Source organism: Pleuronectes platessa, chromosome 3 (genome assembly GCF_947347685.1).
Source record: "Pleuronectes platessa chromosome 3, fPlePla1.1, whole genome shotgun sequence".
In the NCBI taxonomy this organism is placed as follows: domain Eukaryota; kingdom Metazoa; phylum Chordata; class Actinopteri; order Pleuronectiformes; family Pleuronectidae; genus Pleuronectes; species Pleuronectes platessa.
In genome coordinates this window covers 12,914,093-12,939,437 of record NC_070628.1, presented here as the reverse complement: position 1 = coordinate 12,939,437, position 25,345 = coordinate 12,914,093, and the positions used below count along the sequence as shown (strand labels likewise).

At 42.7% G+C, this 25,345-nt stretch overlaps 1 protein-coding gene across 1 annotated transcript; it reads right to left on the bottom strand.

Moving 5' to 3' along the window:
- Positions 1-7,305: 7,305 nt before the first annotated feature.
- spock3 (SPARC (osteonectin), cwcv and kazal like domains proteoglycan 3) lies at positions 7,306-25,342 on the bottom strand. The gene is made up of 11 exons (XM_053418733.1): positions 25,182-25,342; positions 24,914-25,030; positions 15,215-15,254; positions 13,208-13,316; positions 12,405-12,513; positions 12,154-12,262; positions 11,559-11,672; positions 11,254-11,475; positions 10,206-10,268; positions 9,905-10,042; positions 7,306-9,711 (listed from the first exon to the last, which is right to left on the bottom strand). The coding sequence occupies exons 2-11, from the start codon at positions 25,028-25,030 to the stop codon at positions 9,560-9,562; spliced, it is 1,173 nt and encodes a 390-aa protein (XP_053274708.1). The 5' UTR covers positions 25,182-25,342; the 3' UTR covers positions 7,306-9,559.
- Between the last annotated feature and the right edge of the window lie 3 nt (positions 25,343-25,345).

Genomic DNA, 25,345 nt, shown 5'->3' with positions numbered 1-25,345 from the left:
TTGTTCTCTCTGCATCTATGAAGCCTTACAGAGAATTGATGGAGGAGTTAGTGTTTACTGTCCAGCCACAGTCTGCTGCAGGTCATTTCTTTTAAATCTAACAGCTACTCGACATAAGGACGAAATCTCTCCTGTCTTGTTAGCTGCAGCTTCTCGTCAGCAGGGGGCAGCAAAGGAACTCAAAACACCATGATAACTTAAAATTTGTTGTGTAGGAGAAAGACACAGTGAAGTCTTTGTTCATCGCTGCCGTCGGCGAACATGTCGTTACTCTCATCATAACAAGGAGCAGCTGCCGTCATTGGAAATGTTTATAATGCAGTAGTATATCACTTTCAAATGATGGTCCAGAGGCTTAAACTATAAGTAAGAATACAGAACATGTGATGTTAAATATTTTGTGTTGGAGCACAAAATAAAGTTAGAATATCATGTTTGATATGCAGAATGTACAGAAATAGATATAAAGCTTCAATTTGAGGTGGATAAATAAGACTGTTAGCTGGATCAAAAGCTGGTCCCTGTGCTGACAGAGCTGCCAGGTCAGGATGTAGAACATGTGTGTGAAAGGTGCAGATATTTGAGGCTGTGTTCCAAGTGTATCCAAAGTGAATCATCATTCTTCAATCTGAGTTCATTAGTTAAACCTTTACACGAAATGTAAAATTCATTTTAGACATTTCTCTCAGCTCAATCTATCACTTGCCTCGACAACAAGAAGGCAACTCCTTTGTTCAACCACCTGAGGGCAGCAAATGCTCTACAATGAATGACATTTCCACCGTGAACCCTGTGGAGATGTCAGGCCCTTCTAAATGATATTATCAGCTCATACCAGGACTAATAGCTTTAGAGTTCTCTAAATCAACTTACAGAAAGTAGATGACATTTTGATCACTTATCACATCCCTCAATCATGGGACTTGATTTTGATTTGATTTAGAAAAATTAAAACCTAAATGAAGGAGGCAGCTTTAAAAACAATGTGAAGGTTTTTTAATCTGAGTGTATGTGCCAATCAGCTGCTTTAGACCAGCCCGGGAAAGACTTAACAGAAAATTGCAGGCAACCAAAAACTGAAAATTCATCTAAATGCAATAGAAAACCAACTTTAAAAGTGAATGAGTAGTACTACGTAGTACTATCTGCGTGGTGAGAGAAGGGCAAGTAGCAAAGATTCATCCTACAGCAAGAATAAGTAAAAAGAAAAACACACACTGACTCGGTGTGAATGAAGAGCAGCACAGTCTCCAGATTCAAACCCCACCCAGCTGGCTATGTTCAGATGCTGTTGTTTTTTAAATCTGCAGTTGTTTATTTGTTCCATGCTACAATTTGATAGAAAAACCAAGAGATTAAAATGTGAAACTGGAAAACTTTATCTGTATTTTTTATAACTGAACCAAATCTCTATGTGTATGTATACTCTGCAGTGGCTATGTTTGTTGTAGATGCTAATTAGGGATGCACCGATATGGAAATTCTTGGCCGATACCGATATTTAAAATAACAATCTGGCCGATAGCCGATACCGATATTTGTTTATTTTCTTTTTGTTCTTATTCATTCACCTTTTTGTGCCAGAAAAATAATTAAATCATTATTTAAAAAGCACTATTTAAAAAAATGTCAGCCCTTCATCACTCTTATCTTTTAATGAGCCCAAATTGAATCAGATTTATGATCAAGGATCAAAATGGGACAAGAAGTCATTGTTATGTACTTTCCCTCGAAATATATAGAGTATAAATACATATAATACAGGTGGGAGGAGGGAGCGGGGCTAAGGAGAGGGGTGGGGGGGTGGGAAGGGGTTAAGGGGTCAGGAAGTGGTGGGAGTCAGGATGACGAGGTGGTTGAGGTAGAGGAAAGATGAGAAAGGAGATTAGGATGAGCTCCGTTGTTTAATACTAAAACATGAAAACATCTTCCCAACTTCTTCATCTCCCCTCCTTCTCCTTCTTCTCTCTCTTCTTCAGTTTTTTCCTCTCCTCCTTCTCCTTCTTCTCTCTCTCCTGTTGCTCTTTCTTTTCCTGCTTCTTCTTCTCCTTCTTCTCCTTCTGGACCTTCTCTCTGTACTCATTGGTCTTCAAGACGAGTCTCTGAAAAGACAGAGACAACATAAGTTTCAGAATTTGCTTATTCAATGTCTGAACATGAAACAAATCAATCTGTATAATTCAAATCTAAAATTGAACTGATGTAACGTACCTGAAGCTCAATGTTTTGCAGAATCAGGAGTTTTAATTCTTCATCCATTTTTTGCTCTTTTTCCACTGAGTCCTCCTGCTCAGCAGACAACTTCTCCTCTGCCTCCCTGATCTGGTTCATCAGATCCTCTATCTGCTTGAAGCTGGCCTCCTGTTCAAGGACGCTGCTCCTCAGCTTCGCCTCATAGTTCTCCTGCAGATCTTCAAATTTCGCCTTCCACTCTTGTTCCACTCTCACCTTTTCCAGGTCCTGGAGCTGAAGATCATCGAGCTTTTTCTCCAACTCTTCCTCTCTGGATCTTGCTGTGTCCACAGACTTCTCAATCTTGATCAAGTCCTCTCTGGCATGATGTAGCTGAAAGGCAGTAGAGGCTATCTGCTTCCTCAGAGTTGCATTCTTAGCAGTTAGCTGTTTCTTCACAGCATGTCTGTCTTCAGCTAGATCAGCGTTTTCTGCAGCCCGGTTTTCCAGAATAGCTTTCTCTGCCACATGATCTTTTATAACTGTATTCGCAGCATCCAGCTTCTTCTTAAGTACAATGTTTTCTTCAACAAGAGCATCGTTAAATACAGCTTGCTTCTTCAGAGCGGTGTTCTCTACATCCAGCTGCCTCTTCAGAGCGGTGTTTTCCGCACCCAGAGCAGTTTTCTCTGCCACCTGCTCCCTCAGAGATTTGTTCCCAGTATCCAGCTTCTTCTTCAGTGCAATGTTTTCTTCAATCAGAGCAATCTCATATACGTCCTTTTTCTTCGGAGCAGTGTTCTCTGCATCCAGCTGCTTCTTCAGAGCAAAGTTTTCTATACCTAGAGCAGCTTTCTCTGCAACCTGCACCATCAGAGCTTTGTTCGCAGCATCCAGCTTCTTCTTCAGTGCAATGTTTTCTTCAAGCAGAGCAATCTCATATACGTCCTTTTTCTTCGGAGCAGTGTTCTCTGCATCCAGCTGCCTCTTCAGAAAGGTGTGCTCTGCACCTAGAGCAGCGTTCTTTGCAACCTGCTCCATCAGAGCTTTTTTCTTAGCAGCCAGCTTCCTCAGTGACTGAAATAAAGTATATTTGCTATGAAGCGCTGGTCTACTGATGCGGTTTAAGGAGGTTGGCTGGGAAAAGATTCTCGTGCAGCCGTCCCCTTGAAAGTTCTCCTTATATGTGTTAGTTGGCTATGATCTGGTCTGGCTTTGATCTGACCTGAATCATCAAAGCAAACTGTTATTTGTTTGATCTGAATTAATCTGTACAATGTGCAACGTTTTCTTTATGTAAAAGTTAATTTAAGACAAAATCAGAGTATCAAACGTAAATAAAAGCACTTAAATATCAAGTTTAGGTAAGATATCTTATAATTATTTCATTTAATACTTATTTCCAATATTTATAAACTAGGAACAGAACCAGTGAGTGGAGAGTAAGGGTGTCCTGCTGGTCTCATTTTTGACCCACGGAATCGGAGGTGAACATTTCATTCATCAATCATTGAAATGTAATTGTTTATAAAATTATTTCTAACATTTGGACCAGAAGTAGTTGATTCATGACTAGATTTGAACCCTTGTGGTTCACGGCTGTCAAATCTTCCATCATTTAATCTGAGGTGCACTGGTTTTATCACCAAAAAAGGAAAAGGAAAACTATCATTCTTTTATTGACTTAGATGAAGGTTCTGGGTTGAGTTTAGGGATGCACCGATATGGAAATTCTTGGCCGATACCGATATTTAAAATAACAATCTGGCCGATAGCCGATACCGATACCGATATTTGTTTATTTTCTTTTTGTTGTTATTCATTCACCCTTTTGTGCCAGAAAAATAATTAAATCATTATTTAGAAAGCACTATTTAAAAAAAATTCAGCCCTTCATCACTCTTATCTTTTAATGAGCACAGATTGAATCAGATTTATGAAACAATCTTTGATTTAACTAAACTTTATTTAACAGAGACATATTATGCCCATTTTACCGCAAGTTGAAATGGTTCCTTGGGATCTTAATGAAATGTCTGTAACATATTTTGGTCAAAATACCACAAGGGTAATTTAAAACAGTACCTTTTTACCCTGTCTAAAAAAGCCCTGTTAAAGTATCATTATAGAGAACGCTCTTCTCATTGATTTACGGTAGCAGTATTGCCCGTTTATTAGATGTGTTACGGCTTCTGTGTGTATGACGTATGTTGTCAATTCCCTTGTTACCTGTGCAATGTGTGCATGAGACGGATGAATAGAGCCGGTGCACATGAGAATAAAGTACTTAAACAGACGCTACGCTCATACTTTTTACGCCAAGTTACACTGCGTGAGTCAAGATAACTTAACAAGCCCTCCTCAGTTTGACCTGTTTTGAGTGTCGGGCAGAAATCACATCGCGTCAACACCCACCGTGGCCCTTCGCGATGCTTGTTTTAATTAAACAGTCGGATTCCCCTGGTCCGCACCAGTTCTCAGTCAGCTGCTAGGCGCCAGCCGGAGGGTTCCCCCAGCGGTCGCCGTAGCTGAGGTGATCCGCGAGAAGGGCCCGACACGCGTCCAGAGTGGCCGCCGCTGACCGCGTACCCGGTCCCCTCCCTTCCGCGCCGGCGATGGACACCGCCCCGCGGTACAAGAGAAAGAAAGCCCCCCCAGCAGTGATGCCGTGAGGTGCCACCGGATGAGGACCTCCCGGTGCCGCACACTGAGCCTCCGGCGGCGCGGAGAGGAGGGCGACGGAGGGACAGCCGCAGCACGTGCCCAGCGGTTTTACCACAAATATGAACATCGGCCAATGATATCGGTGAAAGTCAAGTTTATTACCGATAAGCCGATATCAGTAAACGAGGCGAATATCGGCCGCTACCGATGTTCGGCCGATAAATCGGTGCATCCCTAATGCTAATAAATAAAAGTTTTCATAGACAAGATGAGATAAAATACACTTTATGGATCCCACAACCGGGGATACAAAAGTATAATGAATAGTTAATCTTTAATTAAGATGACATTTATAAAAATACAGATATATACATAGTATACTCCTTTCACTGCATTCTATTATATAGTATTTGGTTATATAGTATTATATTATGGTTTTTTTTTGATTTCCAGGTAAAATGCTGACGATACCTTGTGGCTTTGAAATATTTACAATGCAGACTGACCTGCCATAAATCTGTTCTCCCTCGAGTGAATCCTCAATCTACTAATGTACAGATTACTGCCTCACCGCCACCCACACACTCACGCACCCACACACTCGCACACTCACACACTCACACACTCGCACACTCACACACCACCCTTGTTTCTTTCCAATCCAGCATTGACCAGGCAGAGAATCAAGCCACTAAGCAGTTAGAGGTTATTGATGGGGAAAGCGCTCTGTGCTCACTGCTGTCCGCCTCCATAAAACACAGAAATCAGGAGGAAAGCAGCTCGATGGTTGGTTGTGAGTCACACCTAAGTGATTTCTGTAGTACTTACTGGAAAGCCTTTGTCACTGGACTAAAACCCAGGGAAGCATGTTTTTTTTCTTCTGGAGGCTGCCTCTTCAGCAAGCAGCAAAATTGAACTCCCTTTTTTGAAAATGTAGTAACTGTGTCCCTCACTAATCGTGGCTCTCATAATGACAGTTATTACACTGAACAATGCAGGCAGACTGGGACACTAAAGGGCTGGAATTTATTGAGGCAAAACATTTGTTTTCTTACAAACGCCACAGCATCTGCATGAAATCAAATACAAAAATGGAAAATGCATTTAATTTATTTATTGTGATAATACGTGTTGTATATCATCCTATAGGTGAGTGTTCTCGGCACAGGAAGAATATGAAATAATCATTTCCTTCTTGACAGAAGCCTTAAATCTCTGATTTAACTGATAAATACTTTACAACCTTGTCCTGGATATATGGACGTCCATTGTTAGTGCTGACTTAGGCATGTAATATGAGCTCACTGTGTGTGTGTGTGTGTGTGTGTGTGTGTGTGTGCGTGTGCGTGTGTGTGTCTTGAACATTAAGGTGAACCACACTGCCTCCTCAGCAGTCTGCCCTGGAAGCTGCATTTAAGGCCTTTCCACTGGTGCTTACATTTAGTACATAAATAAGAATGAACTCACTATCACTAATATGTTAATACTCTTTTCATACCATCTCTTTACACACTTTCAGTAGGTGGCACCTCACGCAGCCACAAAACCTCATCATGCACCAAACTGCGGAAGTGATAAAAAGAACCTGCGTCACAGAGCGTCGCTTATCCAAGAAACCTGATTTCCGAACATCAAAAGTGCTTCCTGCAGTTTGAGGCATTTCCCATCAGCGCTCAGTCGCTCTGTCTCCTCTACACACCGGCACATCCCTTTCTATTGTTGGGCCGTCTCCAACTCCAGGCTCCACAGTGTGGAAATTAGCCAATGAGAACGTATCTCGCCACATTTCTCACATGGTCAGCACATATAAGGGGAGGATTTGATATTTTCCCAGTAGCTTCCCTATCTGGTGCTGCTGCACGCCCTTCTGCCAAAACACATACTTACATGTTGTGTGAGTTCCTCTGGTCTGCTTACATTGTATTGTATGTAAAAAAAAAAGGAAGGGAAACAGAACTTTTCCAGGCCAGTGAATGGGGCTCTTTTGCTGCACTAATTCATTTAGTTCCTGTGTTTTTCTGTACATATGTTCAGGTGTGCTGGTATGTGCTGTGTGTGTGTGTGAGCGTGCGCGTGGGTGGTACGGGGTCGGTGTGACAGTGACTCATAAAATATTCACCTGTTCACCTCCTACATTATGCAGTAATGTTCCTGCTCACAGAAACCATTGGGTGCAAACAAGCAGAGTTTGTCACTCCTGACCGCTGTCGACTTCCTCTCCTTTCAAATCTACTTTCGACTTCCACTTACGGCAGATGATGTGCGATTTAATCTCAAGGGCTAATTATACACCTCACAGATGTTTACCTTATATAAAATGGACGACAAGGATGTGCCTTGACCTTGATTGCACAACATCTTCTGAATATTCGGTCTTTTCCTGATTATAAACACGTCCCCGGCAATGGATATGAACCATCAAATATAGAAATACACCAATAACAACACACTGGAAGACACAGCCAAGCAAACGTTGGTCAATATAGCCTTTATTTCAGCAAATCATACATACACTGTAAAAAATGCATCTGTATCATAACCTTGGAACTCTATCAGAGCCGTGACGACAGCGTGTGATTGGTTGAGAGTGGCTACAGTGTCTGAGGTCATTAGGATGATTTGCATGTCATCACACTCATGTAACAGCAACACTTTAGGACTGCAGGTTGCTTCAGGTCTGTAAAGCGAATTGAAATTCCAAGTTAAAAAGGAACGAGGGGAGCAAAGGATGCAGCAATAACAATAATAATGGTAATAATAATAACAGTGAGGATGCTAAAGGACAATTAAATGGCACTTTTCAGCTCTTAACATGGAATTTCAACAGGAATTTTGATTCAAAAGGAAGCGAGACAGCAGTTTGAGGAATTGGAAATGTAGATACAGCAGGTCCCAGGTCTGCGTAGCCAGTCACTTTATCAAGAATACACAAATCCGGGATTGGTTCCTGTTTTCAACCCCAGGAGATATAGACTACACGCAGTTAGAGCAGATCAGGTACAAATCAAGCTTTTTTTTTGGGGGGGGGGGGGGAACAGAATAAAAGCAAAAACACTGTTAGGATGAATATTTTATTTTCATATAAAGCTCTCTTAACCAAAGCGTCCTCTAGCCGGTGTACTAATATATAAAACATGTTTTGAAATCCAGCAGAATCTAAGTGTTGACTTAACTGCTAGTTATCTCTGTGCTTCTTTACATTCTAGCTAAGAACTCAAACGATCTGAATTATGGCCTGTATGAGACACCGTAACCAGAGAGGGACCCAAAACACGAGCCGCACCAAAAGTATCGGAGCTCAACGGTAAAGCCAATCCTATATGTGAGTGTAATGACGGAGCTTAAGTCGGTCCGGTAAGCATGCTTCTCCCAACTCTTCCTGCCATCTGTCCTCCCCAGTACAAGGCACACCTTCCCCTCCCCCCCCCCCCCTCCCCCTTCCCCCCCCCCCTGCAGGACGCCATCAACAGGTCCGAACGGCTGTGTGTTTTTTTTTATTTCTGTGCAAAGAGATTTGTTCTGTCACCGCCTGCTCAATTCAAATGAAGTCTCTGAAAATGAGAAAGAAAGACAAACCACTCTGTCTTCTTGTGTCAACAACGCGTACTTCGAGGCGCCTCCTTTCACTGACGCATTAAAAGTCAGTCGACATGTTCATCACACAGATGTCTGGCTCAAGCAGTCTAGGACGATACGAGTGAAGTTTTATCTGCGAGCCGGCTCGGGGGGGAATTTTTTCCAGACCTCGAGCCCTTGTTCAGATTTTTTCGAGTTTGGCCTCCGGGTTTCTACGACGTCGCGCAGTATGAGACGTGCTCCGACAAATCCGTTTCATCTTCTGTTTTCATCCGACGGTGGATTAGAAAAATAGATAATAATGACATTTCCCGCCTTCCCCACCCCCCCCCACAACACCACCGACCAAGCAGTAATTTGTCTGTCCTCGTTGCCGAGAGCTTTGAGATGATTTGACTTGATTTGTGCCTCGGTGAAAACGGCTCGCATGTCGGTTCTGATCGTTATCCAACTCACACTGTGTTTGTCTTTTTTTTGTCTTGCCTTATTTCCCCTAATGAAGCATGTCTAACTCTTATCTCGTTTTTTTTCACACAGTTACAGTCACAGTTACAAATCAAGATCGAAATAAACCTAGAGTGCAATATTCTCTTATCTACATCATGAACATCCCACCTATACACAGGGACATTTGATAAGGAGAAAACGGGGCAGGAAGAGGATGAAGGGGATGAAGAAGGGGGGGAAATCTCTTTAACATGGCGCCGCGGGTGTCAACACACTCAGGCGTCGGAGTGCTGCACAAAGACGGGACACACTAGAGAACATGGATCGTCCAATGATGGGACAAGTCTTTGCACAAGAGACCAAATCCAAAGCGCTGGAGTGGTTGTCGAAATAGTCTTTTTCTCTGGTCGGCTGGCACACAAGTGAACAAGTGCCGTTAGCCAATCAAATTTATACTTAAGACAAGAGGGAAAAAAAATCATTAACATTTGCCATAAGTACTGTTTTTTCTTTTTTTAACGTATGAACAAACGATACACAGAGAGTAGTCCATAGGCTGTTAGTACGATTAAGTATCTGCCTGGGGGAGTCACCTAGAAACGTGCAGTTTGACAAACAAACAAACAAACAAACAAACAAACAAACAAAAAGAAACAGTTTTCTCTTCTTTTTTTCTGTTTTCTGTTTTGTTCTTTTAAAATTACGACAGATATTCTTCGTCGTCATCGTCCTCGTCTTCATCGTCCTCATCGTCCATCCCGGCCTGGTCGTTGAGGTCAAACGAATCCTCGTCGTCGTCTGTGAAGAGCGAGTCTCCACTGCCGGGGTCTCCAGAGGACTCCAGGATCACGCCTGGAGACAGATTCACACAAAAACTTACAGCTGAAGGAAACGTTTTATAAAAATTAACAGATTTCATACAGAACAAAAGAGAACATTTTGAATCTATAAATTATTTTCACTCCAAATCCTGCTGCATCTCTCTGTTCCCTCGCACAAACACATAAATCTTGCCCTGTCTTATGGTCCTCAGGGTTTTGCCTACCGCAGTCTGCAGGGCCGTGGGTGCGTGAACCCGCCGCCTCGTTGCCATAGTGATCCACACACCAGCACTGTCCGCTGCTGCTGTGACACTGGTGGGACCTGTAGTAACCATCCTCATCACAGGACGGCAGGTACTGACCTACACATGCAAAGCAAACCACACAAACATTCAACATGAAGCCAGGTATCACTCGTTTGTGTGTGTGTGCGTGCATGCATGTGTGTGTGTGTGTGTGTGTGTGTGTGTGTGTGTGTGTGTGTGTGTGTGCGTGTGCGTGCGTGCGTGCGTGCGTGTGTCTCACCGAGAAGCTTCTTCCCCGCTTGCTTTTTGTTGATGCTGGACAGCTCTGCTTTACAAGGAGAATCTGAGAAGAAGAGACAGGACACTCTGCAGAAGTCTGTTGTTCTGTGAACACCTCCGACCTTTGACCTTGTGTACTTTGTGCTGTCGACACAGTGGTTTTTTTTATCCTGCTGTCTCTGCTGTCCTAACTGCAGCGTCAGTGACTCATTGGTAAATACTGCTGCTGTATAACCAAAAACTAAAAATCCTGCATCCTTGGTCCCAAACAATAGCATTTTAATGCAGTGTATTGTATTCATTATATAACATCGCTTTTTACAGATTTCAATAGTGTATTCTGTACACGTCAAAGAAGAATATGACATTCTGATTGGCTGAGAAATGTCTCCTCACTTCTCGAGCTGTGACCCAATTTGGAGGAAGTGGTCTACATGACCCACAAAGGAGGAATCGAAATTAGACAGACTGGTCTACATCATATGCTGATCAAATGCAGCTTCTGAAGAATTGGGAACCAGTTTAGGTTGGGAGAAGGTCTGGTATACGCAGCTCTGACCTTGATACCACTGGGCTCAGAGTAAATGCTGAGATCAGGGAACATGGACACATTAGTAAATTGAAGACTGACAGGTTGTAAACAGACCGGAACTCAAGCCAAATTATCCAAAGCACTTTCCGTGGATTCTCCATTGTCTGTGAAAAACGGCTAATGGCCATAATAGGTCAGTCTATAAACTCTGATTTTAAGATGTTTATAATGGACCAGTAAATAGTCGGTTATAATTTCTCTCCGGTGATTATTTGTTTGCTTTTCCAAATTAGGGTTGGCTAACTTTTTATAAATACATATCACTGCCTGCCTTTCTTATTATATAAAAGAGAACCACTAAACAATTTGCCTTTCATTGTCGATTATCACAATATACAGTCATGACATCTGTGTTTACATGGATTGCACACGTCCTGGCACAAATGCATTGTGAGTGTTTTCTATTTGCATTGTTAGTGTTTCTCTATTTGCATGTGAGTGTGTGCACATCCCGTACCTGTGAACCTCTGGAAGCACGTGCACCACTCGGAGCTGGTTATGACTTTGTCCGCATGTGTGTCGCAGGACCTGAAGAAGGCATCGGAGCACGGCTCGTTCCGGTCCAGGTACAGGCTCTTGATCTCCGGCTGGTCGAGCTGGAGGTTGAAGTTTGTGTCCAAGCGGGAGAACATCCAGCCCAGAGGGTCCTTGCAAATAGGTGACGCCCCGACCCCAAACTCTGCAGAAAGAAGGCAAATGTACGTGATGTGTCCGTGTTGATGCGTGAAGGTATCTGGATTCTGCTGGTGTCGTGTGACTCACTGTTCTTCTCCGGCTTCTGGATCTTGACTCTCTTGTGGTTGCCGTTATCGTGCAGAACCCTGAACCAGTCCCTCAGACGGCTCACCACCTCCTTTAGGTCCGACTCACTGCACACTGCGGAGTAACAGCCCCAGTCATTAAGGATTCTTCACAGCGATGAGAACTCAGACCCTGATCAGACCTGATGGTCTTGAGAGATCCCGTCACCGGTGGACAGCGATAAGTTGGCCTGTCCACACCTGGTATTAAAAGCCCTCCTGAATGTGTCTCCTGTGACCACATGTGATCAGATCTCACTTCCCTGATGTATGTGCAAACACACAAATAAATATTTTTGTCCGCAAAGACCAAATTATTTCATTTTTACTCTTTGTCCATGTGTGTTCTTAACGCTGACCACTTGAGATCCGATCACTGCTTCACAGGGACGTTCAATGACCCTGAATACTGTAGGGATTTTCAGTATCATGCTTCAGTAGAGCAGAAGAGCTGTAGCTTGTGCGGAAGGGGCTTGGACACCACTGATGGAAGAATTCACTGTTTCTATTTGCAACAACCTGCGCTGTGCATGTGTCATGTGTGCAGAAACTTGTACCTTTCTTCTCCGCAGAGCTCAGCTCGGGCTGAGCGGGGCAGGGACACATGCCGGGGCACTTGACAGCGATCTTCTTTCCTGTGATGCACGCCTGATAGTCCAACTTACACTGAGAGACGGAGGCAGAAGTGAAAACAAATTGAGGATGTGTGTCTCAGCAGGAGGAAATGAAATCGTGTCTCGGGTGTCCTCAGAGGTTTCTCATGTGGTGGAGCGATGATGTGATGGAGTGTGCGTCTGTGTGCGGGCACCTTGGTGGAGTAGGAGTGGCCGTCGGTTCCACAGACGGGGGAAGGATGGACCACGGGGCAGGGTGTGCACTTTGACCCCGGACTCTGGTGCAAATTGGCATCTTTAAAACTAGAGAATAAAAAACGGATTTACACATGCACAGACACACACACGCACTAAACATCACGTGAAATGTCATTTGAATCCTTCATCATAATGCAACGCTTCTTCCTCCCGCTTCATTGAAAGCTCGTGTTCTGACTTTGCGTTTCATCTTCGTGTTCTTACATCGGTTTCAGAAATGAGACAAGGATTTGGGATTTACATGTGATTACTTTGTGGTGTGTTTGCAGTGTGCGTAATCATAATTGTGTCGTTGCTAAGAATAGGGAAATGAGGTCACTGTGGCGTTGCTCTCCTCTGTCCGGTCTGCAGTATCCCAGACAGAAGCACACACGCATACAAAGCCTGTTCGTTTCACTTGGCAGGACTTTGTGTCCGTTGCAAGTTGTTGTCAGTGCAGAGGGTAATTGGACTAATCAGTAAAGTCACACAGCAGTCACAAGAGAGCTGGGCGCCCAGTGGACCGGCTGGAAACATGGAGGAAAAAAACAGGCAGAATAAAAGGGAGGAAAAAGAAACGAGAAGATTTGATTTCTCCTAATCCGATGTCATTCGTCTTTCATTTGAGGATTTGTCACAGAAGCATCTGAATGCAAATGTGACGCACAGCTTTGAAGCATCGGGCTGATCAAAAGAGCAAGTCTGAGTGTGTGTGTGTGTGTGTGTGTGTGTGTGTCTGAGTGAATGATCATGCTCTTACCTAACTCTCCTCTGGCTGACACAAGTGGCCGTCTTGTAATCCTCTGCAACACACACCTTGTGGCGACTGCATTTGATTTTCAGACAGGGGTCCTTGGCTGGATCAAGGCCTAAAGAACACAGAGTATCCATATTGTACCAGGCCTCATTTAAGCATTTGCATTCGACTGTGCATGTGGGCACAGCCGTTGTCGTTCAGCTTCCTAGAAAGATTAAGCCCACGAGCATTAATGTCCCCAGGTTACGTTTTCAGTTTTTTGAAATTCAAGATCAATGATTCCTAGTTAGACCACGTATTTCCTTCCATCAGTACAGATCTAAGCTTTGTGGGTAGGTGTTGAGAGGTTTATGTGTGTGTGTGTTTGTGTGTGTTTGTGTGTGTGTGTGTGTGTATATATGTGTATGTGTGTGTGTGTGTGTGAGACTTCCAGCCACAGTTGCTTAGAGTATACAATGTCTCTCACGCCAAACTCAAAGCTGTAATACCGCTTAGTATCCTTACAGCTAAAAACAGATGGAGCTGGTTATAGAGGCGTCGTATGACCTCACATCAGCTTGCGCGAAGTGTCGATCTCATTTGTGCTCCTGCTGAGATCCCTCGAACTGATCTGGCATCAGACCTCGCAGCCGCGAGCCGTACATGGCTTTTGAGTTAAGAGCAGATTTGGTATCTGTATCTGAGGTGGAGCGGTGTGATCTTTGCTGTCCGAGGCGAGCCGGCCGTTTCTGACCCCACATCAGCGTTTGGAGTGGGCACCTAGCAGCCAGTTCTGAGACCCTCAGCTGATCCCAGAGCGGTTTGTGAATGACCTCTGCTCTAAAGAACCTTACTGTAATCCCTGAGCAGCTTTGCTAGATTATCCTGCCTCCATCCTCCAACATCTAATGCTATTGTTTCCCTGACATGTCTGTGTGTGTGTGTGTGTGTGTGTGTGTGTGTGTGTGTGTTTGTGTGTGTTTGTGTGTGTGTGTGTTTGTGTTTTTTACTGTGGGGGGATGCGTGTGAGTGTGTTTGAGGATACCGTGATAAGTGAGAGTGAATATGTTCATGTCCTGGTGTGCCTTGGTGTGTGTGTGTGTGTTTGTGTGTGTGTGTGTGTGTGTGTGTGTGTGTGTGTGTGTGTGTGTGTGTGTGTGTGTGTGTGTGTGTGTGTGTGTATGAGCTTATCACTGTCACCAATACAATGGTACATGAAGTTGATTGAAAAATATAAAACCATCCTGTTTTTTTTTTAGCTGCATAGATCCACGGGTTAGAGTCGTAAAATCAATAAGAGAACTTATATACAAAATATAAGACACTAATACACACATACACATATGTGTGGCTCATCTGTTCCTCCTTCATTTAATGTGCTTTTATTCTCCAAAAGTAATTTTCTCCATATCGGTTTATCAAGGTGTTTCTTATTTTCAAACTTTATATACAATTTTTTAGATAAGGCATGAAGCTAACCAACCATGTGCTATCATTGTGTTTGCTCTTATACGATTTTAATTTCATATTTGTGACTGTGTCGTTTCTGAGTTTTGCATTGTATCCGTTATCATCTATTTTAATCATGTAAGAACTGGCTCTGGACAACCGATCAAAATCTGCCTAGACAGCTAGCTCTGGCCCATTTACAGTATTTTGTGTGTTAAATGAGCACTGTCCCAAATAAGTAGGCAAACAAATAAGTAAATAAATGCAGATTCAACATTTTAGCAAAGCATTTCCTGAGGGCAAAATAATAAATTTAAAGATTTGTTCAGCTTTCAAATCGAATAAAATTAAATTTACTTCATTGTCCTCATGGGGAAATGTTTCTTGGATCAAGTGCTACAGCAGCTGCAGAGCAGTTCATTGTGTAACATACAAGGACATATCGTGTAAGACCCAGAATACTAATGCAGAATAAAATTGAGCACCTGCCCTAAAATACTTATTATAAATAAAAATAAACAGCTTTTGTGTGTGTGTGTGTGTGTGTGTTTGTGTGTCTCCAGCTCTCTCACTAACACCCACCTTGATCGAAGGACTTGGTTGGAGACCACGTGCCAGGCTCCTGAAACAGGGTTAACCACCGACACATGAAATCATGAAAAACACCATTCACATGACATTTACAATAAATAATAAATGACAGGTAGAAAACTAAGAAGCAGTCACACAAACCTCCACTTCCTTTAGGAGAAAGCATTGCAGAGACAGAGAAAATCATTTTCATTAGATTTGTATTTGTTCTTGGGTGAAAACTGCATAAAGGAAATAAACACATGGAATTCTAGACACAACACATTTTGAATTACAAACACATGAAGCGTGATTATATTTAGTCAAGATAATGGTGATGTGTTGACATCAGTTCTCTCCCGTCATGTGTAAAAAACGTGCCTTTGTATTTATGTATGAGTGTGTATGTGCTTCTTATCCCCTTATCCCACTAAATGAAATTGTGTCTGGACCATAGATGATAAACGCACATCAAAGGGACGTTTATCTAAACAGCAGAATAAATTGATATTTTACTATGCTTTCAGCTTTAGGTTATAAAAAAACTCATTTAAAATGGATTTCAATTATTGACGATGACAGGCTTTTAAAAAGGAATTGATGTGTTGCGTCATTTACAGATAAGTGAGGGAATGAGGCTTTTAGTATGAGGGAAGTCGGATCTCATGTCAGGCTGACGTTGGACTTTTAGAGGATCGGCCAGTAAAACCTGACTCCCTGGAAAACACCTAACTTAGAGATCATCCGATTGACTAGTTTCTTTATCAACACCAATAAGAAATCAGTTATAGTTGACAACTTCTGGCCTCCAAAGTTATCAGAAGCTCAAAACAATCGTTTTTATATCATGAGGATAAGGGATTCAAAACATCAAACAGCCAATCAACTAACTAACCAACCCAAATAATCAACTAACCAACCAACTAGTCAACCAACCAACCAACTTATCAACCAACCAACCACTTTATGAAGCATCTTTCAAACAAATCCAATACATACAAATGCAATTGACACAGCATAGGATGTTAAATGGCCCCTTTCCTTTCTGGTTTGAAAGTGAAAGGTTAAACTGAAAAACCCTCACAGATACAATCAACTGATTCAGTCAATTGTGTTTAGATGTGTAGACAGAGTCTAAAATGTGGACGCTAGATAACTCTGAATTAACGATGCATACATTAGAAGTGAGCGATTTGCCAAGAAAATGACAAGAGAGAGACACACCCATCTTTTCCTCTCTGAGTTTGGTCTGATTTCAGGGAGCGTTTAATGTCTCTACTCGTCCATTAAGACCCAGGAATGAAAACGCTGGGTATACAGAGCACTGGACCCTGGTTTAATTAACTCTGTCACATGGTATAACCTGTAGACCTACTTGTTAGTTCATCTGTTTTCACCTTTACTCACACACACATGCTCAGACACACTTTGTCTTTGCCACACATTGACATAGGGTTACTTTCTAGAAAGCTAACCTGACCATAACCACAACATGCTTACAGTAACCCCAGGTCCTACTGTAACCTTGGTTTACCTTGTGGACACTGTTTCTTTTGCCTTCTAGAAAGATATATCTATATCTGTGATTAGATATAAATAAACACCATGACACACGGACGTCCTGAATGGTTGACTCAATGTAAACATTTGACCTACATGGTCAAAATCTTTAAAACACTAGCTGGAGCCAGGATAAACCTATAAATGTAGGATTGTTTAAATTAATTTAGAAATAAATGTGATATTGTAACCAATATTAGTGTCATTTATTTTACGGCTGAAAACAAAAAACCTTGACGTATTCAGGGTCTCTTTAAATATTAGATATGCTTAAACTGCATGTCCTGTATCTGCAGCAACTTCAGTAAAGGATACAACATCAGCCACTCTACCAAGTTAAACTCTTCAGCACAGGCAGGGCAGGAAGTGTTTGTGGGTTAAATAGGTTAAAGTGTATAAGTGGTTGAGTGAGAATACAGATTTAAGTATTATTATAAAGATGCAGAGCCACAAATATCTATTCTGTTCAGCATTTATAAAGATTGTCTTTGGTGTAAGTATTTCAGTGATAGAAAGGTTCAGTGCTAGTAAAAATTAGGTTGAATGTTAATCTTAAGCATTGCCTCATTGCACTTTTGCAAATTTGTTCTTTTTTTGTGTGTGCTGTCATTTTTTTCTTCAGGAAGCTGAAGTACATTTACACCTTGAGACCATCTGCACCTCTTGTTTGTGAGATTGTTTCCTGTACTGTCAACGGCTGAGGAAATAGACACAATAACACACGGCATTTCCTGACTGATGCTTGTGGTTTTTTCTTTGTTTGCAGATTCTGCAGTTTGACACAAACATTTCATATTAACTGTTGCTGAACCCAAAGTAGTTAATCATATTTCCTTTACTGTATCAGTGCAATGGAATCCTACAGATTCCAATAGAAGACTGCAGTGAGGAACTTTATCAATGCACATGCTGCCTCATGAGAAAGGTTGTTATCTTTTCACAGTAAAAACCCTCCACTCAGCAGCCTGAGCTGAATCTGCAGGTCTCAAAGTGGAGCTTTAGATAAACATGAGTCTTTATGTGTGCAATTAGCATCCCGTCTCTCTCTGTGGCGATGTGCTCAAATGCTGAGCTGGCCCAGTTGATTCTGACTGAGGAGGAAATCTCAGATTTTGGAACAGGGTTCACTATCGGGGCACGGATGGCAGGAGCTTCAACTGGCCAGTCTTCTTTAGGAAAAGTAACATCTGCATTAATATCCATGGGAAAGACGTCAGTCAATAGGGTCGGAAATTGTGCTGAACAGCCCACATTAGACGACTGTAATGCTCGTTCATTAGTGCAAGTTCATTAGAACAGCTCATCCTCAGGTGCCCGAGGATATCGATACACAACGTGATTTTATAGCAGAGAAAACAAACAGTTTACAATCCCATAAAGAGGGATACTAAAACATGGCTGCAGTACATAAACCCCTCAGTGTGCAAAGATGAATTCACATTGGAGGGTTCAGTGGTGCAAAAACCACAGGCACTGCTCTGCAGCGATGACAAAAGTGATACGGTCAGATGAGTCATCCTTTACCATATTCTCACCACGTGGGCAAGTGCATGTGTGTCATATAACAAGAGACCAGGATCTCTGACCTCTACAGTGAGGGGATCCTCCGGCTCTGTTAGTCTGTGGGGGGCCTTTTTACTGGCAGGGTTCAGGTTCACTGGTCCCTTTAGAGTGAAGGATCACTGCAGATCAATATAAAGTTGTTCTGAGTAATCATCTGTATGCTCTGATGTTATTTGTCAATTCTGGTGGGAGTGATCTCATCCAGGACGACAATGCCCCCAACCACAGAACACAAGGGATCAGTGAATGTTAATAAAACGTCTAATAGAACCTCCACCACCATCATCAAAACAACAAATTAGAGAAAAACTGAATGATGTTCTTCTCTTCGGTGGAATTCACAGATATTTGTAATCTTTTACTGGTTTATCCAGTTTAGGGTATGTCACCTGTGAGAAACAAACTGCCGTATTCTCACATGGGCTAATCAAGTGGTTTTACTGGAGGCTGGCTGGAACAACTATTGAAGTTGCCGGCCTCGTGGTGGCCCAACACCTTACTGCAACGTTTTTGATGGTTTTTCCCCTCACATTAATACCTATCTGTATGTCCCAAGCCCTGAATACTGAGCTATTAAATGATAGTGTTTACCACAAGAGTTATCTTTCTAAAAGCTTTAGACTTTCAGTGTCAGCGTGTCTCTCTGTCTCTCTCTCTCTCTCTCTCTCTCTCTCTCTCTCTCTCTCTCTCTCTCTCTCTCTCTCTCTCTCTCCCTCTCTCCCTCTCCTCCTTGTTCTCTCTAAGGTGAAAAGGGTCAACTCTTGCTTTTCTCGGCTCTAATTAATTTCTCCATCGTGTCCTTCATTGATCGCCCTCTCTGACCCTCTGTACCTTCTCTACAGACTCTTCATTACTCACTGTATCACTTCTTTCTTTCTCACTTCCACTTAAATGAAGGCACATGTTAGAATAAGAGAAAATTAAACCTTGGTTCTGCCACATTCAGAACTACACACTCATTAAATACTACGATGTCTACGCATGGAAAGAGAATATTTTGTCAGAACTTGTTGTCATATTTTGAAAGCCGGGGAAAGATAAAGCCAAATAGAGAGATACTTTAATGTGCTTTCAGACCTGCACTGAACTACAGAGATTTTACTGAAATAATCTGTAGGAGCTGTATGTAAGAACGCAAACGTCTGAGTCAGTTGTTCTGGAGGTTTTTCGGAAACCCCCCTTCATAATATGTGGTTAAGTTGATGACGTTTCTAACGGATGCAAAAAGCAACAAAACAAAACCCTGAAAGAATACAAATATCTCAAGGTTATAAAGCGGTGCAACATATAGAAGACACCAAAGAAGATGTCCACTTGGAAAGACAAGATGATTACACATCTCCTGGCGATAAGACCTGAGGCTGGTGTCGATGTGCTGTAAACAAAGAATTTCTGCAGCAGAATCCGGCCTGAATGTGTCTGACCCTTACAGCTCCCTCTGCATTCTTCATAAGAAAAACTCCCGAAAATGTGTCAGACCAAATTTTGCAGATGCTTTTTCAGATTTCATGTCTTAAAACGGCTTCAGTTTCGTTTCAGGATGGTTCCCCTGTAGCACTGCAGACTGTGGAGACCGAATAATGAGAGCACGGCATTAATGGGGCCAGGCCCTCCAGACCAGTCAAGACAACAAAAGTACTTGCGGTCTGATTCCTTAATGGATTCAACACACAGACACACACACACACACACACACACACACACACACACACACACACACACATATATGCATAGAGTTATATCCAAACAAACAAACAAACTGAATCTGTCAGCACTACAAAACATCAAATAACTGGAAGGGCACTTCACTGCACATGCAACAATGCCACCCACTTTTCCCCAAAAACCACAGAGAACCTAAATTCAACAATAGGTCTAATGGCCTCCTGAGTGCGTGCTAAAAATAGCAACTTTTCAATTTATCTCTCAATCTCTTTCCACCTCCATTCCTCTCCCTCCATCTCAGCTAGATTTTTCCCCTCCTGCACACACAATACACACACACACAACCATGCACAAATTCAGCTCTGTTGGCGAACATCCTAATTTGCTAGTGTGCATATTGATTTTGTGTGATTTCAGGTGCCTATTAGAAAAGAGTCCTCATGAATGTGCTGTTCACCGACAACCCATTTTCTCACCTTTACATCACCTTTTCATAGATTCTCCTTCCTAATTGTGTCCTAATGCCTTCCTTCCCTTCTCCTGACTTCCTCGCTGCCTCCGCCTCGCTTAAGAAATATGTGCATGTTTTCACTGTACTGGCTCTGCTTGTCCTGCTCAAGCTTGTCGCATGCATGCATGCACAAACACACACGAATCCACACCGAGGTGCTTTGAAGTGGAAAAGGCCTGAAGCTCTGTACCTTGCCTACATCATTCACCCTCCACAACACAAACAACACATGACAGGCATGCACGGTAAAGAACACACACACAAAGAGGAGAGGAGAGGATGAAATCTGCTCTAACGATGATGATCTCGACAATTCATTTACTCATATACAATTAAGCACTATCTATGTCATCGCACATTATTACCCATCATTCATATTGTTTTCCCTTTCATTGTGAAACCTGTCTTTCCATCCAAAGCTTATCTCTTCACTCTGTGCCAGGGCTGTAAGCGAGCCAAGGTCCAGCAAGCAGAGCAGAATGTCTAAAAACGTGAGATAGCACCTGGATAGCACCAGCGCAGCAAAGACGGCCCCAGGCCGCTCCAGCAATCCTAACACAACTTACAGCACCTCACTGGCCAAGATGCTATCTAGTGCACTTAGCAGGAGACCCACTTCTGGCTCTAGCTGAGAGATGAAAGTGGCCTACATGCCTGAATTGGGAAATTAGAATCACCCTCAAGCTCGGTTTGGCATAAAATACCAGTGCATGAGCTTGAATAAGCAGGTGTGTTTGGTTCAGGAAAGTCAATGTGTAAATATGACTATACTTTCCTTATAGCAGGATCAAGATCACACTAACGAGATTTGCAATTTTCTGTAGCTATAAACAAATGGCATGATAAATAATCACATTATGACTGCTCTTAAAGTCAAGAGTCATTAAAGTTATCTCGTTGCACTATGTAGTTCATACTAAGCTCAAGCTAGTAGCTAACTGGCTTGTTTCAAATTAGCGATCTGCTACATCATGTTGTGCCATTAAAACATAGCCTTAGCAATTGAAGAATTTATCAATGATCATAGACCATTTAAAAGCAATGAACTATGTAAACAGGAAGTGAGAGTATACAATATGTAAAATAGTACTCCGTCAGAGTTAGCAGTGCCGATCCATGTGACAGTTAAATATCTGATTATGGAAACCTATGTTATTGGTATTTGTTCATTTAGATAACATTCTTATCATGGTGTTAGCATTTTTTTGTTGCAATATGCTGATTTAAAAAAAGTTAAAAGCTTACAAGTTTACATGATTTGCAGATGAGTTGATGATGCTAACTAGTGTAGTAGTGAAATAGCAAGTTAATGTTGGCTTTGTGGGCTCAGTTAGCTACCAAGCTAGAATCCGTTTTTGCACTGAAATAAATTTGAATATTAATATTAATACATCACATACAGTAAACTCTTACATCAAAACCATGCTATGTTTGAAGTCATGGCGCTTCGGTTACGTGCCATAGTTCAAACCAAGCAGGTCGATCTTCCCACTTTTCTGCTTGAAAAACAAATGTATAGGACAAAATATAAAGCCTATCAATAAGGTTCCCTTCACATGAAGGGATCCCAGGCTGTGCAGCACATGTCATATCAATCAATAGGAGCTATTTTATAGAGCAGTGACCTCTCTACAGTGCGTGACAATACTGTGACAGGGTGTGCTCCAATATGCATGACTGTATGAAACAGACCACTCCTAACTACAGCAGGTAATTGAAAGAGTGATTCATTCCTCAGTCCTGACATCACTCCTCTGTTTGTGGGAAAATATCAGCCATGGTGGAAGGTACTCACTGAGGGCTGAATCTGGCTTTATATGCTTCGATACTACAGCCTTTAGTGGCTCTGGAGGTGTGCTGTAAACATACAATTTGCTAATTTGCTTTCTTTGTGAAGGAATAGAAAAACACACAGTTGCACTGGGACAGCTCTAAGACAGGAAGTGAAAGGTGCAAACACACACACACATAGAGATAGAGAACATAACGCTTTTGTGCTGCACCTCAACTGCCTGAGCCTCAAGGTTAAAACACAGATGTGAAAAACCACAGCTCTCTGCCACACTCTCTCTCTCTCTCTCTCTCTCTCTCTCTCTCTCTCTCTCTCTCTCTCTCTCTCTCTCTCACTCTCTATATATATATATATATATCTCTATCTATCCAATGTCCCTTCTCCCTCTTTTTATTTCTCAATATATCTGTGCATTCAGCTCATCTAAAATAGCGCATCACATTGCCAATCACATTTCCTCACTCACACTCTGCCTGACATCCTATTTGCATAATCCAAAGCCAATAGTTGGACCTGAGGTGTATCACATGAGCTGATGGGTTCATTCGCTTTAAGTGAGACCAGTAGAGAAAGTGACACTCATTCACTCACTCTCTCACTCTCTCACTCTCACTCTCTCACTCTCTCACTCTCTCACTCTCTCACTCTCTCACTCTCTCTCTCTCTCTCTCTCACATACACACACACACATCAAATATATTGAGGTCTGTGATTCAGAAATAAAACCTACACTGCATGTATGGAGCTAAAACCACTCACCAAATCAACTATTTTCTCTAGTGCATTCTGTTAACCCTGTTGTTTTTGCTACACCTCTTGAACAAAAAGCCTGTTCCTCAAAATGTATGTTCAAGAGTGCATGTACATGCATACCGGATTTGTGTGTGTGTGTTTTGTTCGAGTGTGTGCGTACGAATGACACCAAATCACTTCTGGTTGTGTGGACCTATTTACTCTGTGGTTAGTGAGGCTAGAATTTCCTGAATCAGATACACACCACTTCAAACCTATTCGGTTTTCACCAGAAGAAATAAACAGACTTTTTTTTCTTTTTTTGCTTATAATTTATGACATTAATTCCCTCCCAAACAACAGCACTGATTTCCTGTCTTTTATCTGTGATCTACAGTTGATTTCCAAAAAGCCACACGACTGTAAAAACAATAATTTTCCTACTGAAAGTTTGATGTTTAAACATTAAAGGCTTCTATATGACACGGGAAAGCACGGGTAAAATAATTCTTTGCAGCAACCTGGCAGCTTGACTGCATGATCAGAGGCTGTATGGGATACGCCGTGACAATCAGCGGCAGCATTACTGCACTAAGTGGCCTTATATAAACACGTCAGGCTAATGCTGGCTGGCAGCACCTTGTTGAAGTCCGCCGGTGAAGACACTCGCTAGTAGCTTATAATCAGACGCATCGCTTCAAACACAATCACTGCTACATGCATTCAGACAGGGAAGCCACTGGGAAATATAGATGTGCACAGAGACACCTTATAATTGAATGGGTCCTGGGACACAGTGGACCTGCTCTACTTGTCCTCTTTTAATCCCTGTGATAATATTAGAGGTGGGACAATAACCCATACGTAATATACAGTCCTAACTCATGTGATACAATGATCAACATGGCTCCTCATATCGATATTTATTGAAGTAAATATTATTACATATACATATAGTTTGGACTTTTGTCAGTTTATGGTTATTTTACATTGGAATGACAACACATGTGGACATAAGCAAGTTCGGTGTGTTTTGGTAATGAGCCACTGAGATGACACTTAATGCACTTTTATATATGTCACGATAAGTGAATAAATACGCAAATCCTGCACCTGTTTAGGGTCATGTTGTGTTCCTCTTCAGGATGACAGATATTGTGATGTTTCGATATGTGATTGTATCGATTATCCCAGAATCGCTGTATCATGATGTTATCGTGGGTCAGGCATCAGTGTATTGTTAACTACCCTGCGATTCCCACCCCTTGTTAATGTGCTGCTTTATTCCAAATTGGCTCTATATCAGACACACACACGCACACGCGCGCGCACACACACACACACACACACACACACACACACACACACACACACACACAGGGCTATGATGGCTAAAAAGCCCATAACAGTACAGGATGAATCTTCACTTTACTCTCCACCTTGTATCAGGTGTTCATTCCAGACCAAAGAGCACACCCAGGCCTCGCTGCTGCGCACTCCCTGCCTGTACCTGCCTGTAATTAGGCCCCTTACAGAGACTCCGCGGTGCCTCTCTGACAGCGATGTGCACTTGTGGGTGTGTGTCTCGGTAGAGGCCTTGTGGCTATCGCTGCTATCACGAAAGCCCATTTGCGGGCGAGGATCGTGCCATGTGTCGGTGGTGCAACCTGTGTTTACTGTCTCAGTGGGGCAGCGACGATTTAACAAGCACCACCACGAACCCCGTGACGCGTCGCTTGGACTCGACGGGAAAACGAGGAGCGCATGATCACAAACCAGTGCGGGTGGCTATGGGCGAGCGGAATGGAGAGGGTGGGGGTGTAAATGAGATAATGAGGAGGGCACAGGCGAGAATAACACGAGGAGCCGGGACAAATGTATCACTCACATCCCGGAATTTGTCCCATCTCCCGGCGAGCCACTTATCATCCAAAAAATTGCCGCTGTCGGAGCGGGCGCAGACGTGTCCAAAGGCGCACACACACAGCAAGGCGATGCTCAGCATCTGCGGACACACAACAACAGCAGGAGAGAGGACATCGGATCAGGCTGCGGATCGAGGCGCGTTGGAAACAAAGGCAGATGAATGTGCATCACGTCAGCCGCGAAAGCTGATCGTCAACAGGGACGACGCCAGAGTGTTTGTCTCCTCTTACCTTGTCGCATCAGCTGCTCTCCAGACTGGATGTGCTCGCTGCCGCTTTCTGTCACTAGTAATAGCAGCTCTCTCTCTCTCTCTCTCTCACTCTATCGCTCTCTCTCTCTCTCTCTATCCCTCCCTCCCTCTCTCTGCCTCTCTCCCTCTCGCTCCCTCTCTGTG

Bases quoted from the DNA above. Each gene is read 5' to 3' on its own strand.
- spock3 (XM_053418733.1), bottom strand. From the start codon at position 25,030: ATGCTGAGCATCGCCTTGCTGTGTGTGTGCGCCTTTGGACACGTCTGC. The intron at 11,673-12,153 runs GTACAAGTTTCT...GTTACTCCGCAG, and splicing joins GAGCTCTGCGGAGAAGAAAG to TGTGCAGTGAGTCGGACCTA. The intron at 9,712-9,904 runs GTAGGCAAAACC...ATCTGTCTCCAG, and splicing joins CCACGGCCCTGCAGACTGCG to GCGTGATCCTGGAGTCCTCT.